Source organism: Pinus tabuliformis, chromosome 7 (assembly GCF_031772625.1).
Source record: "Pinus tabuliformis cultivar Carrire ecotype Pingquan chromosome 7, CPIR1, whole genome shotgun sequence".
Classification (NCBI taxonomy): domain Eukaryota; kingdom Viridiplantae; phylum Streptophyta; class Pinopsida; order Pinales; family Pinaceae; genus Pinus; species Pinus tabuliformis.
Window position 1 is genome coordinate 68489776 of NC_142293.1, and position 17721 is coordinate 68507496.

Here is a 17721-nt window from a genome sequence, read left to right on the forward strand (position 1 = left end):
TGATGCATCTGCACATATCAAAGATTCACGGTTATTATGTGATTTGTTGTACGTGTTCATTCAGGAGGTGGGTCCACAACATGTTGTCCAAGTCATAACAGACAATACTGCAAATTATGTTGTTGCTGGCAAAATGCTTATGGAGAGGGATCCTAACTTATTTTGGACACCTTGTGTTGCGCACTGCATTGATTTGATGTTGGAGGACATAGGAAAAATTCCTTTTGTCAAGGATATTGTTGAATCATCAAAAAGCATTACAAAATTTATATAGAATCATGCATTTGTGCTTCATTTGATGAGAACATTCACCAACAACAAGGAGTTTGTGCACCCTGCAATTACACGGTTTGCCTCTAGTTTCATATCTCTTCAATCCCTCATGAATTCTATGTGGGATGTGAAGAGAATGTTTCTTTCAGAGGAGTGGCATGCTTTGTCATATAGACGCAAACTAGAGGGAGAAGCCATACGTAGGTTAGTTTCATACCAGGAAAGCTTCTGGGAAGGAGTGCAGAAAGTGTGTAGTGTTACTGAACCTTTAGGTAAAGGTCCTTCGATTAGTTGATGGAAACAAGCCCGTAATGGGCTACCTGTATGAGGCCATGGATATGGCCAAAGAATCCATTCAAGGCTACTATGATGATACGGGGGATGAGGGGTTTGAGAAACAACAACTCCTATGGGAAGTGATTGATGAGCGATGGAACAATACACTCCATCATCCCATTCATGCTGCACGGATCTACCTAAACCCCACATTTTCTTACTCTTGTGGTTTCTTATTTGATGCTGAAGTCATGGATGGATTATTCACTTGTGTTCAGAAGATGGCAACATCTCCAACAGAACATGCAAAAATCTCCAAAGAAATGGAGATATATAGGATGGAAGATGGCACATTTAGCTTTGACATGGCTATCCATGATAGGAAGACTAAAATGTCAAGTAAGCTTTAGTTTGTTTCAAAATTCATTGTCTCTTTAATTTCATACTTTGCTTCAACTTTCAAATTTCATTTTTTTTCTTATGTTTATCTTATTTGTTGTAGATGCATCGTGGAGAAGCTAGGTGGCAGAGTACCCAATCTCCAAAGGCTTGCCATTTGAGTGCTCAGCCAAACATGTAGCTCCTTAGGATGCGAGCGCAACTGGAGTGTATTTGAAAAAAAACACACCAAGAAGCACAACAGGTTAAAATATTTCAATTAATTTTTTGAATTCATTAAATAATATTTTTTTATAATTATTAATTTATTATTTACAACTTATTAATTTATGACCCTTGTACAGGCTGGAATCTCAACGACTTAATGACATGGTCTATGTCTACTACAATCTTCGATTGTGGGTGATGTAACTTGAGGGGACGCCTGATGTGGAGGCCATCTCATTGGATGGGATTGACACCACTGTTGCATGGAGGGTTGAGGCCGAGAGACCTATCTTGGAGTCGGCCCCTGATTGGTTAGAGCAGGAGGTAGTGGAGGGGGTAGAGGAGCAGGAGGAGCAACAGGAGGAGGAGGTGACACCACCTACCCCTGTCACTAGTAGAGGACGTGTTCTACCTCCTATAGCTCCTAGTTCTTCAACTTCTAGAGCACAGCAGAGTCCACTGCTAGCCCCACCACCTTCTTCATCTAGAGGGAAAGTTGTTACATTTTCTCGCAAGAGGGGCTGAGGAAATCACTAGTATTAGCTACTTGGTTCATTTCATTGTATATGACATTATGACTCATGATATGAGATACATTATTATATTTTTTGTTGATATTTTTAGGCTGAGTTGGGACTTAGCACTTAGTATTCAGGACATGATTCACTATTATGTTTGATGTAGCACTAAACATGATATTACTTCTTTTTTCATATTTATGTGTCAATGCATTTAGTTTATGTTGTGGACACTTTAGATATTAAAAAAATTGACAAAAAATGAATATTTTTGTATTTGTCGCTTTTTTGCCGATTTTTTCTCGATTTTTTCCGATTTCGGACCCTCGTCGATTTCATCCTGATCGCGATGTTCGCAACATTGATTCTAGTTACTGCATTTCAAGGAATTTTTACATGGTATCAAAGCATATTTTACAGATGAGAAGCTCGGAGGCGAAAGAAGAAAAGTTTGTTGTTCAGAGGGAGCAGCAGGCTGAAATTTTCCAAGGTTGCACAGTGCCTAGCAAAGCAATGTGAATTGCTACACAGGGGGTCGATTTTCTAGTTGCAGGGTGCAAGAAAATTCACTTTGTCCAGGAAAGTGATTCCAGCAGGCAGAGGGAGCAACAACTCAATATTTTCACTGAGCAGATATCTTGTCTAAGCACAAAAGGGTTTTGCAGCATGTTGCTAGAGCAGAATCAACATCGGGTGGAAGAGCAAGTGCACACACATAGGGAGATTTCTCTCAGAGGGTTTCTAGTTCAGAAATCCAATATTTCCAATCGCAGCAGACAATTTTTCTCACTCCAAAGCCGTGTGTGAATAGCAAAGCTAGCAACTAAGCAAGTGAAAGAGGGAGATTTCCATCCCAGTTTGAGTTTTTGCAAAGATGGCCACAGTCAGGCTTAGAGATCAAGAAAGGTTGGAGGGAGCCTCCAACTATATCATCACGAAGGCTGGGATGTCCTTCCTGTTAGATGAACATGGCCTGAAAACCTATGCAGATAACGTTGTGGCAGTACCTACTAATGTAGACCAGCTGAAAAAATATAAGAAAGAGATGGCCAAGGCAAGGCGGATGATCCGGGACGGAGTCTAGGACCATATAGTCTCACATATATCTGGCAAGAACACTGCCAAAAAAATGTGGGATGCTCTCTCAAGGCTATATCAGAATCCTTCCAAGTAGCGGAAGATGTTCCTGAAGGAAAAGCTGAGCAACGCAAGGATGCAGAAGGGTGAAGGCATTGATCTCTTTCTCACCAAAATTCAGGATATCTGGGATGAGCTTGCAGCCATAGGGGAAGCGCCTCAAGATACAGCGCAAGTGTGTTTGGCCCTGAACAGTGTCTCTGAGGAATGGGAAATCTTCGTCTAAGGCATTTTAGGACGATACAGATTACCAAGGATGGACAAGATGTGGTTAGACCTACAGTAGGAAGAGATGAGGTGAACGCTAGTGAAGGTCTCCATTAGTGGTAGCAGCAACAAGGGATCGAAAGGTGTGAAGGAGGAAGACAATGTGGCCCTTGCATCAAAGCAGAAAGAAAAAGGTTCCAGTCTAGGACAAGGCTCGCAGGTAGAGAAAAAGAAGAAGAAGGATATATATAAGATCAAGTGCTCCAGGTGTCGCGAGTTTGGCCACTACCATACTGAGTGTCCTCAAAAGAAGAAGGGCAAGCAGGAGAAGCAAGATCAAGCGACAACATCCACACAGATAAACAAATTGTCCTCTAGGTTGGAGGAAGATTTCACCATGTTTGTAGCTATACCTCTAAGAGTGAGATAGGGCAATATGGAGCTTTAGTCCTAGAGTTGCGCAGAGATTTGGGCAGGGTCCAATGAGGCAAGCATCAGATGGTGTTTCCTCATCGATCATTACCTTGCTACAGGGGCCCACAATATCTAGTAGCAGGCGGATCAGTTTTAGTTGATGCAGTCATATTCCAGAGTGATAGTTGCAGACTAGTGGCAGTCGGATGTTGAGGAGCACAAAGCAGTGTTGATAGCAAAGCAGGAAGCTCGGTAGCGGAATCAACAACAGCATAGATTTCTCAGTGGGCAGTGCAGAGGCTAGTAGCAGTCAGATGCTCAAGAGAGAGTTGCAGCACAGAGACATAGTTGATTCAGTATTTTGGATGTTTCTCAGTTGTAGTAGTTGCAGTCGCAGCAGCAACAGATAGAGGGAGTTGCAGTGCAGATGCAGAGTTGGCAACAGTACAATTGTACAGTGCAGTGTCAGCAACATCACAGATGCAGCATGGTTCAACTACAGTTAGTGGCAAATGAATCAGAGTTAGCGCAGTGGTTGGTGGACAGTGGTAGGTAGCTACAGTTGTCAGACATCAGCAGCGTGTATGCGAGGATGATGCAGAGACAAGGTGTTGTGGCAATTGTGCAACACTAGACAGAACACCTTTCTCGCGAAGAGGGAGTGTTAGTTTTTGTAGCATCGGATGGTGTTCTAGTCTCGAAACTTTGCGGAGAGGCTAAAACACAGGAGTTCTCCAAAACCCAGATATCGTTTCTAGAAATTCCACATAGAGATGGCTCAATTATATTAATTGACCATAGTTAAAATTTTCCAAAATCTAACTTAGGAAAAATGGTTAATTAATAGTAATTAATTGAGAAAGGTGAGAATTCTCTAGAAACTCACACAGATAGACTTAGAGATGATCTCAACCATCAATTAAGTTTTCATTGTGACCATTGGAGTCCCACTAGAGAGTATAAGAAGAGGTTGATGGGTAGATGGAGAGACAGACACTTCGAGAGCGACTTTCCCTGGGCAATTCAATTTTCCAGAGAGCAACTTTTTGTCGGAAGAGTTTGCACCAAACAGGATACGCAGAGAAAGGGGCAGAGACAGTGAGTCTAGAGGAATTTTTCCAGTTCCAGAGAGTTAGCTACAGGAAGGCTGAGTTTCCTCAGTGGGGTTACACAGAGGCTTCAAAGGCAGAGTTCGATTTGGCCAATCAGAGGGTCGATTCAGTTGTTGGAGCCCCAGAGAATTTCCAGAAGGGGCCAGCGACTCATTCTTAGAGGCTGAGTTTGGAAGACGGCTTAATCAGTTGGAGTTTCTAGGCAGAGCATACAAGAGTTTGCGCAAGGGTGACACAGAGGTTGACGCAAGAGCTTTCGTGGAGCCTATTTTTGCCAGTTTTGGAGTTGGATCAGTGTCAGGTGAGACAAAATTTGTCTCACTAATTTTTGTGGCCAGTTTGTCTTGCAGAGGATTGTCAGTTTCGAGCATCCAGTTGTACTCAAAATTTCTCACTGCTGCTTAATAACAAAACACTCAGTTGCTGCACCATTTTTCCCGCATTGGGTTTTTCCGGGGACAATTGTCCAAAAATAACTATCATATTTTTTGTGTGTGTGCTAGCATTTCTCATTTTCCAACATTTTTATTTCCACGATGTTTATTTTATTTGTGAGGAAATTGCAGTGTGATTAATTCGATATTAATCAAAAAAATAAAAAATTGATAATCAGTTAGGAGAATTAATTCCAGTTGTTGCATTTCAAGGAATTTTCACAACTACTGACATCCCCCTGGTGGGATGTAACTCCCTGCCTTGATGCGCATTCTTATCCCCTAGGCTGGTATTTGAGGACCATGGAAGTAGACCTACTAGAACTCATGATTTATAGGAACACTTCTTGTTTAGCCATGTAAAAGTAATTGTGTATTATACTCTTCCCATTATTTTCTCTTTATCATGATGCACCTCCCTTGTTCCCTGTTGTCACAAAATCTACTGGGCCTAGTACAAAGCCTCACAAGGCAGATCCAAACCGTAGGGCAACAAGAGATTGGCTACCATCGTCACCTCAACAGCCTTTCTCCAACTATTTAGTGGTATTTGAACCACAAGGGAGGCTTCCCCATCAAGATTCAAGATCACCCAAGGCAATTCAATAAGAATGGTTCAAGGTGATGGATGAGGTCTAATGGTTGGGATAGCGTACTAGCAAAGCCTGGAGGGCTAAGATAATCTTCACCAAAGTTCAAGCACTCTATCCTTAGGCCACCAGAAGAAAGCCTTACAATGGCAAATCAACAAAGGATCAAGACTATCAACTAGATATGTAGACATCACCCAAACAGACTAAAGCACCTGTCACAATAAAATTGGATTTAAATTTTTTCAGAGCTGATTTCGAACAAGTCAATCACAATTTTCAAGATTTTGACAGGGGTATCCCCTCAAGTCAGAAAGGCACTAACTCAAAAGCAAGAGAGATTGTGTAGGGCCTAGGAAACACAGGCACCTTCCCTAAATTGTCCATTCAATTACCTCTTGATGCTGATTTCTCAAGTGACAACTTCAAGTGATACATGTAGATAGTATACAATGATGTTTTCTCTATTTGCAATGACAACACAAGTCAAGATAGGGGGCTTCTTTAAACGCATAAAGGGTCTATGTAAACAACAGTTGGGGAACATAATCATTCACCCAACTAAATACGAATTACCAATAAGGACTTCTTAATGTGTTTAGATAATGTTAACATTGTAACATCATCGCAACCCACTCATAAAGTAATAAAATACATCACAATATAATAATAATAGTTTTGTTGGCCACGTTTATGTCAATAAAGACTAAATACAACATAGTAAGTATTGCAGGGCTTCTATTTTCCATTTTTCTAGGTTGAAATTATTGGCTGTTTGAGCAGAAAAGCAACTCAGAAAACAATCAACTACTATAACAAAAAAATTTCATCATGTAAGGGGGAAAGCCGTAACCTCATTTAAGGATTTTCCTCCTAGTGTCTCTGCATGAAGTGTGCTATTATCTTCCAAGTGTATGATGTGTTTTGACATGTTATGCTGCAAAATGTTGCACGCATAACCTATATTTATCGCTGTTTCCATCTTGTCTCCAGTCAAAACCCAGATTTTGATTCCAGCATTTGCTAGATTATGAATAGTCTGAGGGACACCAGCCTGCAAATGCCATATCTAATATTTCAATCCACCTGCCTGCAGCAATAATCTATCACTACTGTAAAATATAACATCACTATGCAAGATAACTCTACAACTGAAAATTTTCAACACATGAGAAACCATAAAAAGAAAGAAAGTTATAAGTAAAAGCATGGATGTGACTACTATTTTCCTTGTGGTAAATATATCAATGACTGTTTTTATAATAGTCCATGCATCAAGTTGCTCGAGGAGCGAAATAACAGAAATGTAAGGAATGCATACAGACAAAATGTTGTAAAAGGGACCTTTGTTACTAACTAGCTTCTAAGAAGATTATTTCTACATCGCATGCAAAGAACTCAACTGAAGGAAGAAACATTGACAGCATTTCCAAATTAATGGCACAAATAAAGGCACCATATTACCAACATGTCATATCCGAGGACAAAATTGCTTATGCTCAGAAATCCCCTTTAAGACAAGATACCACATGTCTAACAAAGACAAAGCCAAACTTGACCATTGTTATAATCTGAGAAATTGCATAATTTGCTTCATAATTGCATGTAGAAGTTTATCGTTACATATCGAAGTAACTGCACACAAGGGAAAATCGTGGTCCACAAACAAATGATAGCTCAGAGGCACAAGAAGGCATTAGCTCACAAGGTTGATTAACTATTGTTTGACTCTAAATTATGATTTAGAATATTTAGTCATAACTAACCACAGTAAATGAACATTAAGCAACAAGAGCCAAATAAGACATCCTTCATATGGATATGATGGCCATGCCAAATTCAGGGGGCTACTGGAAATGCCTCCACATTGGGAGAGTTCCATAGTGGGTTGCAACTGAGTTGCATATGAGTTAAAAAGGTGTCCAGGTCTAGGAAGTAATATGTAACCAGCCAGCTGGCCCAGAAACAGCCAGTTTAAATGAGTTCATCCAATCAAACTCAACACTGTGGTCTTCCTCATATGTGATAGTTTCTCCTTCCTTTGATGAATACAAGTCTACAACATTGAAAATGGATGAACTATCAAACACCTCTGGCAACTTCTTAATACTGGATTTGCCCAATGCAAATTTAGCATCAAGTACATGCAAGCAAGCTCAAGGAAGATTAAACATGTTATGGCAGAACTACGATCAACAAAAGCACTTATATTCTTGACATGCATGTGTTGCTTTATCATCAACTAAACTCAAGGATTTTCTGGTTTGGGGTACCTATGGCAAGGAAATCATGTTGCAATTGTTCAAGAAGAATTTACTGGTTGTATCCTTCAGTCCCATTTATGGTCATTCATTGGACATTAATAAAATTGCCTTATCTTATGGTGATTATGAGTAGATCCCATAATTAGGCATCACCCACCAGCCACTTTAGAGCAAGTAATCTGCACTTCAAATCAAAACCTGAATGTGATTCTCCGTGGATTCATAACAGAGTTTTCTAATGCAGAAATGAAGGAATATGAAGTCAAGGACAATAGATTCAAATGAATATCAGCTTTGATAATGTTGATTATTTCAAAAATTTGTGAAAATCCTCTTGCAGCAACTGCAATTAATTCTTCTAATTGTTAATTAATTTAACAATTTATTTGCTACGGCAAATATCAAATAAATCACACTGCAACCTTCACACATAAAACTACGAAAATAATAGTGCTGGAAACTAAGAAATGTTCTAGAAAATGAGAAATATTCTAGCACACACACATAAAAATTGACACAATTATTTTTGGACATAAGTCTCCGGAAATACCCAAATTGGGAAAACCAGTGCAACAGTTGAGGGTTTTAATTATTAAGCAGCGGCGAAATTCTAAGTACCACTGGATGTCGAAACTGGAAATCCACTACAGAAAAAATAGCCACAAAAATTAGTGAGAGAAATTTGTCTCACCCAACATTTATCCAGCTCCAAAACAGGGTCTGAATGGGCTCCACGAAACCCCTGCGTCAGCCTCTACATCAAGTTTGCACAGGCACTAGGACGCTCTGCATGGAACTGCAACTGATCAAGCTGTCTGCCCAATTTAGCCTCTGAGAATGACTCGCTCGCCCCTTCCGGAAATCTTCCCGACCTCTAGCAACTGAATCAACCCTCTTTCTGGCTAAATCAAACTCCGCCTCTAAAGCTTTTGCGCCAGCACTCACTGAGGAATTCGACCTCCTGTAGCTGACTCTTCAGATCTGGAAAAACTTTCCTCCGGATTCACTAGCCTTGCCCCTCTCTATCTCTGCTTCCTTTCTAAAGCTCGAACTCTTCCGGCAACTACTAGCTCTCTGGAAAAATCGAACTCTCCAAAGAAATCGATCTATTTGTGTGTCTCACAAGTGTGTTCTCCATCTACCCATCGACTTCTTTTTATAATCCTTTGTTGAAGCATCATGACCAAGATTAAAACATAATCGATGGCCCAGATTAATTCCTTGTCGATCCATGTCAGTTTCTAGATAATTCTCACCTTATCTCAATTAATTTTGATTATTTAACCCCTTTTCCTAAGTTTAGACTAAGGAAATTTTTAAAAATAGGCTAATAATCTAATTGAGACACTTCTAGGTGGAATTTCCAAAAACGATTTCTGAGTTATGGAGAGCTCATGCATTTTAGCCTCTCCACAAAGTTTCGAGACTATAACACCTTCGATGCTACAAAAACTAATAGAAATAAAGTGTGTAATTTCAAGGTTTTTTGCCTTTCTTTTGAAGTGTATTTGACAGCGGAACTAGGGGTGCCTTTGGAGAGTCGACTTGAGCATAATGAAGCCAATTTTTATTGGAATTTCAACCTGGAGCCAACATGAATTTGTTTAGTTTTCAATGGGCCAACCCATGTTTGTTTCCAGACTAATAAGTACTAATGCATGTAGAAAGGGTGTCTTTTATGTGTACTTTATAATTTCTCTTGTGCACCAAGTTGGGGGTTATTTGTGTTAATTTTAGATCAGGAAGGGTGACTACTTTTGAAACATTTCCCTGCTAATTGGAGAATTTATTTTTGGCATTTAAACTATTTGTTTTAAGGGCCTTACTTATGGGAACTTGAATCTAGCCAAAGTGCTATTGAAATTTGAGCTTCACCTAAGCACGCTCTTTCCACTGCTTGGTATTTAAACTATTTTTTTTAAGGGCCTTACTTACACAAACTTGACTCTAGCCAAAGTGCTATGAAAACTTGACATTCACCTAAGCACCCTCTTTCCACTGCTTGGTGTTGTTAGTTTTTGGTAGCATTGGACAGGTGTTCTAGTCTCTATGGTGTCTATGAGGCTAAGGAACACATTTTCTCAGTGTTCCACGGGGACGCGTCCCCCAGGGTCGGGTGCGCGCACCCCTCGCACCCCACGCACCCGGGACGGGGAGTCTCTTGGGGGTGCGTTTCCCCACGCACCCTTTTTGGGGAGTCTTGGGGAGACGCAAGGGGGTGCGTTTCCCCAGTGTGGGAGTCTAGACTCCCCAAAAAGGGTGCTTCTGGGCGTCCCCCTTCAGTATGGGAGTCTAGACTCCCCAAAAAGGGTGCGCCTGGGCGTCCCCCTTTAAATTTGTCTAATAAGACTTAAAAATTCAAATTCAAAATCAAAAATTCAAAACTCAAAACCATTAAATTTTATTTTTTTTTAACTAAATAACTAAAACTTAAAAGTCTAAAAAAAAATTAAAATTAAAACTAAATAACTAAAAATTAAAAGCCTAAACCTTAAAGTTAAAAGCTCATTTCATTTCAACCCAAAGTCATTTCCATTTCACTCTTAACTATTTTTGAGTTTGAACTTTGAACTTTGAAACTTTGAGTTATATAGATTTAGTGTTCAAACTTTGAAAATATACTAGTATGTTTTGCTTTCAATTTAGATTCTAGAATGATGGATGATGAATTTAGTTTTTAAATCAATGTAGATTGTAGAATGATGAACCATTGAATGATGAATGATATCGATCAATGTATTTGAATATTTTATTATTGATTTTTATTTTTGTTTTTCGAATCTCATGGTATGTATGAATAATAATTAATTCAATAATGAGACTTGTCACTTGAGTATGTCATATGAATGATGTATGTATCAAAATGAATGATGAGGATGGATCAATGATTCAAATTTCAATTGTCTATTTAATATTTTTATGCTTTCATTATTGAACAGTGAACAATGAATATGAACTTGAAATATATATATATATATATACACCTCGACGACTCCCCGCACCCCCGAAATTTCCCTAAAATTTGAGGGTACTCCCACACGTCCCCCCTGTGCGTCTCCCCGCACCCGCGTCTCCCCGCACCGGAGTCTTGGTGGAACATTGCATTTTCTCCAATACCTAGAACAAGTTTCACAAGAAATTCCTTAATTAGATTAATTAGCCAAGTATTAAATATTTTCCTAACTTTGGAAAACAGGTCAATTAAATCAGATTAATTGAGGTAAATCGATTTTGCTTTATAGACTTCCGAAAAAGTCACTTGATGAAGTCAAGATGATCTTAGCCATCATGGTCGTTGATTGCTCAACGAGAGATTATAAGAATGAGTCAATGGGGCTTTGGAAAACACACAGAGACACTCAAAGATAGTGATTTGCAATTATAGCAAGGGCGCGGAGGGAGACACCAGTGTCAGGGTTTTAGCAAAGAGATTGGGAAGAGAATTTCCGAAGAAATTCTCCACAGAGATTCCAGCATTCCGGGAGAGGAAGGGAGGCCAAATTATTCTACAGAGAGATCGTACCAAGCAGTGTGAATTAGCCAGTGTGCAGAGTTGGGCAACAAATTGATTTCCAGTTGCCAGAGACAGGTGTGGGAGGAGGTGTGAGTTGCTTAGTAGATTTACAAGAGGCAAAGAATATTGTCCAAGCTAATTTTTAGAGGCAGTGCGAGTTCCAAAGAGGGCCACACATTTCCAGTTCATCCAGTGTGGGTAGCAGCCAGGGAGTGCAAATTGCGTTGAGGAGGCCAAGTTAATTTTGCAAAAGGAGACTTGGGTTTCCAAATTGATTTCACCAGTGGAGATATTGTATGTCGGAGCTTTGCAAGTGAGAGGCAAGCTGATTGTATTTCTCAATTTTGTTGAAGATTTATTAATAATATAAACCCTCATCTACGAAACTGGTTTTCACCACACTGGGGTTTTTCCAATAACAATTTGTCCGAACATACTGTTATGTAAATTAATTAATATCTGTAACAATTAGTTAAAATAGGCAGAAGGGCATGATCACAGATCATGCCCATTCACCAAGAGGCACCCAAGGCAGTATAAAGCCAGGGGCCTCCCACAAATTGTATCATCATCTATCTATTTATTAATAATAAAATATGTCTGTTGAATCGTTGAGTTCTTCTACTTCATCTGGTATCAGAGCCTGTTCGTTCCCCGGTGTGTGCAGGTGGGCAATTCGTTGACTGTGCTTGTGCCCCGACCGAGCTCCACCCTCCACCGATCGTAACCACCACCGTGTTCGTCTCATTCCCCCCGCCTGCATTCTCCTGCACCGTCCGCCTGTCGCCATTCTCCCCGACATCCCTGCCAGTCGCGTGCCAACCTCGCCATCATTTCCGCTATCTGATCACAGCATTCCACTACCCGCTATTCCGCTATCCGCATTCCTTCCACGTCTTTCACCAATCTTTGTCGCCTTTTCACCTCCCTGCAGACTGATTCTTCTGCCACGGTTTTCTTTCTCTGTTGACCCATTTCCCTAATCGTCTTCTCCACCATCCCTGACATACGTTCAATGTCCATCACCACGAACCATCGGTTATAAGTTACATAACAATACAATTAAAATTTAATTATATAATTAAGTTATATAACAATATAATTAAAATTTAATTATATAATTAAGTTACATAACAATACAATTAAAATTTAATTATATAATTAAGTTACATAACAATACAATTAAAATTTAATTAAAATTTAATTATATAATTAAGTTATATAACAATATAATTAAAATTTAATTATATAATTAAGTTATATAACAATATAATTAAAATTTAATTATATAATTAAGTTACATAACAATACAATTAAAATTTAATTATATAATTAAGTTACATAATAATACAATTAAAATTTAATTATATAATTAAGTTATATAACAATATAATTAAAATTTAATTATATAATTAAGTTATATAATAATATAATTATAATTTAATTATATAGTTAAAAATATATATATATATATATACATACAGATATATATATATATATATATACACGAAAAGTTAAGGCTAGATAAGTATACTCCGCCGCATACCAGATCAATGGTTGCATCAATGTCGATGGCCAATTTCAATAAAAAATTGATAGAACTTGAGGCTAAGGTGACCGAACATGGCGATAAAATTGAGACACTGTAGGACACAACAAATGGAATAAAGAGTTAGCTCGAGGAGAACAAGAATGAATTTAAAAAGGATTAGGTAGACCTTTCAGTTAAGGTGGATCAAGCTATGGTGATGTTGGGTTGTATTTGTACCAGCCTGAAGATTACACCCGATCAAATACCCCAGAATAATGAAGCGACTCAACATCTCAATTCTCCAAATTCGTCAAAATAATCAGACGCACATGAGAAACCCAAGTCTCTGAAGACATCTTCCACGCTTAATCAAGAAAATAGTAACACGACCTTTCAAAATAAGCAACTCTGGAATCCATTCACCAATATGTCGTTTTGAAATCAATACCCTTTTTTCGATCCACCGTTTGCGCCATATCAACGAAGAGCAAAAATCGAGCTACCCAAATTCAATGGTAACGAAAAATGCAGCGTTGCTTGGCTCAATAAAGTAGATGAATATTTCAAGATTTACGATATTAACAATGATGACGAAAAGATTAGGCATGCTTCCATGAAAATGGAAGGTGAAGCATATAATTGGTATATGTGGTGGAAGAAGACGACACTTGCTATTAGTTGGAGAAAATTTAAGGATGTTTTCTTTAAAAGGTTCCAAGGTGTCAAAGAAAAAGAGTTATTTTCAACACTCACCAGATTCCAACAAAAAGGAGATGTGGATGAATACACTCGAGAATGGGAGACTTTAGCAACACGAGTACCTGGATTATCAGAAACTCGTCTAATCCAATCGTACACCTCCGGACTTAAAACCCATCTACGAGCAGAACTTGAGCTTCATGACATTACGTCGATAGAAGTAGCAAGACAAAAAGCAAAAAGTTGCTGAAAAGAAATTTGAAAAGATGTTGTGGTCAAAGGCTGAAAAAGTATATTCGAGACGAAGATTTCCCCAGTCTGCGAATACAGATAACACAAAATATGTTCCACCACATCTTTGTGAAGGAGAAAAATCTAACGTGGAAATGCAAAGGATGAAAGAGGGCAAGTGCAAACGTTGTGGCGAAAAGTGGGACCCTAAACATAGGTGTGCTAAAAGAAAAGAGACCAAGAATCTGTATAACTGTGAAGCAACTAATGATTCAGACAGTGATGAATCAGACGTAGAAGAAATTGAAGATGCCCCAGAATTCTCTCCAAAACTAGACGATGAAAGCATTTCGCAAGTGTCACTATCGGCTATGACAGGTATATTACAACCCCAGACATTAAAATTAAAAGGACATATCAAGAAGAACAACGTAATGGTTCTCATCAACACCGGTAGCACCCACAATTTTTTGGAGTCAACCATTCCGAAGAGACTCAACATTTTCACATTTCCGATGCCCAACATGAAGGTGATGGTAGCCGACGGTAAAATGATTGAAAAGATAGGGAAATGCCATAAAGTCAAATTGCAGATTCAAGACTTTAATTTAGAATCTTCGTTCTACACTGTACCATTAGGAGGAATAGATGTGGTCTTAGGTATCCAATGGTTACAAACCCTCGATACTTACTCTGCCAACCATCAAAAGCAATTTATAAAATTTAAATGGAAAGGGCAAAAATACAAGTTATATGGATTCCAAGCACCTGAGAATCAAATTGTATGATCATCCCAAATGATGAAAATGATTCGAAGAGGAGCACCAACCTACGTAGTACAATGTCACTAATTAGAAATGTTAACTTCAAAATTGATCAACGAAGAAGCACCAGAAGTACATGAGCTAATTCAGAAGCACGAAAAAGTATTCCAAGACCTGCCCATGAAAATGCCTACTAATAGAGAAATCGAACATACAATAGAAGTCAAAGCAGGATCAGACCCCGTCAACATCAAACCGTATCAATATCCACATCATCAAAAAACGAAAATTGAGAGATTAATCCAAGATCTTTTAAAGTGTGGCATCATCTCAAAAAGTAAAAGTCTATATGTTGCTCCAGTTGTATTGGTGCAGAAGAAAGATGGATCGTTCAGGTTATGCATCGATTATAAAGAACTAAACAAAATAACAATTAAAAACAAGTTTCCAATTCCCTTCATCGATGAAATGTTGGATGAACTACATGGCGCTAAATACTTCTCAAAATTGGACTTAAGGTCAGGGTATTATCAAATCATAATAAAGTTGGAAGACATACCAAAAATTGTGTTCCGAACACATGAAGGTCACTATGAATTTAAAGTAATGCATTTTGGGTTAACCAATGCACCAGCAACATTCCATGCTACTATGAACAAGTTATTCTGTCCATATCTAAGGAAGTTCGTGTTAGTGTTCTTTGATGACATTTTAATCTACAGTAAAACTTGGAAGGAGCACCTAGACCATTTGGAGAAAGTTCATACATTATTGGAAGAGCATCAGTTCTATGCCAAGAAGTCCAAATGTACCGTTGGGAAGGAAGAAGTAGAATATCTCAGACATTTAATATCCAAGGAAGGAGTTAAAGTAGATCCTAACAAGATCAAGGCTATAAAGGAGTGGCCCAAACCAGCGAATATCTCCAAGCTAAGAGGATTCTTGGGGTTGACTAGATATTATCGAAGATTTATTAAAAACTACGCCCATAAAACCGCACCCCTGTCAAACCTTCTAAAGAAGAACTAATTTCGATGCAATGATGAAGAAGGGAAGTGTTTTGAAGATTTGAAGGAAGTTATGTCTAATGCCCCTGTATTGGCAACTCCAGACTTTTCAAAACCATTTGTAATTGAATGTGACGCTTTGGGTTTTGGCATAGGAGCAATACTAATGCAGGATGGTCATCCAATCGTGTTTGAAAGCAGAAAGCTCAATAAGCAAGAATGCCTCAAGTCTACATATAACAAGGAAATGCTTGCTATTATGCACACATTAGCCCAATGGAGACAATATCTCTTAGGAAGTAAGTTCTTAATACGAACAGATCATGATAGTCTTCAGCATCTCCTCCAGCAAAAAACACTATATACAATGTTGATTTGGGGTAGCATCGGATGTGCTCTAGCCATGAAAATTGGTGGAGAGGCTAAAGCACATGAGACCTCCAAGTCCCAAAAATGGTTTGAGGAAATTCCACCCGGTTAGAGAGATATTAAAATAATTAATATTTTTTATGGAGTTCCTAAGTCTAAACTTAGGAAAATTAAAATATTAATGAGTAGTAATATAAAACTAGGTGAAAAGGTTCTAAATGACATGGATCAAGCCAAATCTAATCTTAGTCGTTGATTAGGGACTTAATCTCGATCATTGAAGACTCAACAGGAAAAGTATAAGAAGAGGCTTCAGGGTCAGTTGGAGATACATCAAGATTGATCAGTCAGTTCAATTTTCTGGAGCGGTGTTTGCTGAGAAAATTCAAACAAGTGATCTGAGTTGCAGTGAGGGGCAGTGAGTGCATAGCAGAGAGGCAGAGATAGTGTCGAAGGGCCAGCGCAGTGATTGAGGAGGCTACTCAAAGCCAGCAGGAGCCACGCAGAGGGCCAGAGAGACTACGTAGAGGTTAGCAGGGCCTGCGTGGCTGACGCAGAAGGCCAGAGAGTCAGCGTAGAGCAGGAGAGGGCTGATATAGGGTGTTCCAAAGTGACGCAGAGGTCAGGAGGGCTGACGCAGAGCCTCAGAGAAGCGTTGGAAGGATTTTCGTGGAGCAGACTTGCTAAATATCTGCTTCCGAAGAGAGGTATTACTGCCAGATAGATATCTCTGTTGGGTGAACCAATTTGGCACCCTAGTTGTACTCAAGAAAGTTGCTTAATAATAAAACCCTCAGAACTGTTGCACCGGTTTTCCCAAGTTGGGTTTTTCCGGGGACGATTGTCCAAAAATAACAATGTCCCTTGTGTGTTTGTCTATTATTTCAGTTGATGATCTGTAGATGGTTGAGACTGCATTTGTGTTTATTTTCAGTATTTATATGGTTAAATAACTTGTTAAGAAATAAACAAGTAGGTGAAATAAACTAGATAATGCAAGAAGAATTTCTGACGTGTTAGACTTAGAAATTTCAACATACAAAACAACAAAATGGATAGAAAAAATCACTACCTTTAACATGGATATATTACATAAGAAAGAGAAAGATAACGTAGTAGTTGATGCCTTGTCAAGGAAAGACGAAGAACCATCGTTACTCGCAATGTCAGTGGTTGTCCCAAAATGGCTTAATGAGATTCGAAGTGAATACGCAAAAGATCCATAAACAAGTGTTATAATCAATAATCTTCCTTAGAATTCAAAATTTGAATGGAAGAACAATATTCTATGGTACAAGGGACAAATTTATCTGAATGCAGATTCAAAATTTAAAGCCAAGGTTCTTAAAGAGTCGCATGATTCATTGTCAGTGGAACATGTAGGATACTTTAAAACCTACTACAATGCACGCTAGTCATTTTTTTGTAAGGGAATGAGCAAGGATATTTAAAAATATGTCGCAGAATGCGATAAATGTCAAAGGAATAAAAGTGAAAATATTATGACACCCAGACTACTTCATCCCTTAAACATTCTGAATCAGAAATGGGAAGAAATATCAATGGACTTTATTGAAGGTTTACCTGTATCTGATGGTAAGGATAAGATTCTTGTAGTAGTCGACAGACTCACCAAGTATGCTCACTTTATTGCAATGAAGAAATCAGACTCAGCAAAACAAATCGTTGAGATATTTTGCAAAAATATTTACAAATTACACGGATTTCCAAAGGTCATAGTGAGCGATAGAGATGCCAAATTTAAGGGTAATTTT

General features: G+C 38.6%; 1 protein-coding gene across 4 annotated transcripts in view; it reads right to left on the bottom strand.

Moving 5' to 3' along the window:
- Nucleotides 1-17721, bottom strand: part of LOC149245246 (putative phospholipid-transporting ATPase 9) — a 307919-nt gene that overhangs the window by 123863 nt on the left and 166335 nt on the right. For all 4 annotated transcript variants that reach the window (XM_089457712.1, XM_089457711.1, XM_089457713.1 and 1 more), the window contains one exon: nt 6421-6621. In XM_089457712.1, the coding sequence (XP_089313838.1) occupies nt 6421-6621 (201 nt within the window). The remainder of the gene's footprint in view (nt 1-6420; nt 6622-17721) is intronic.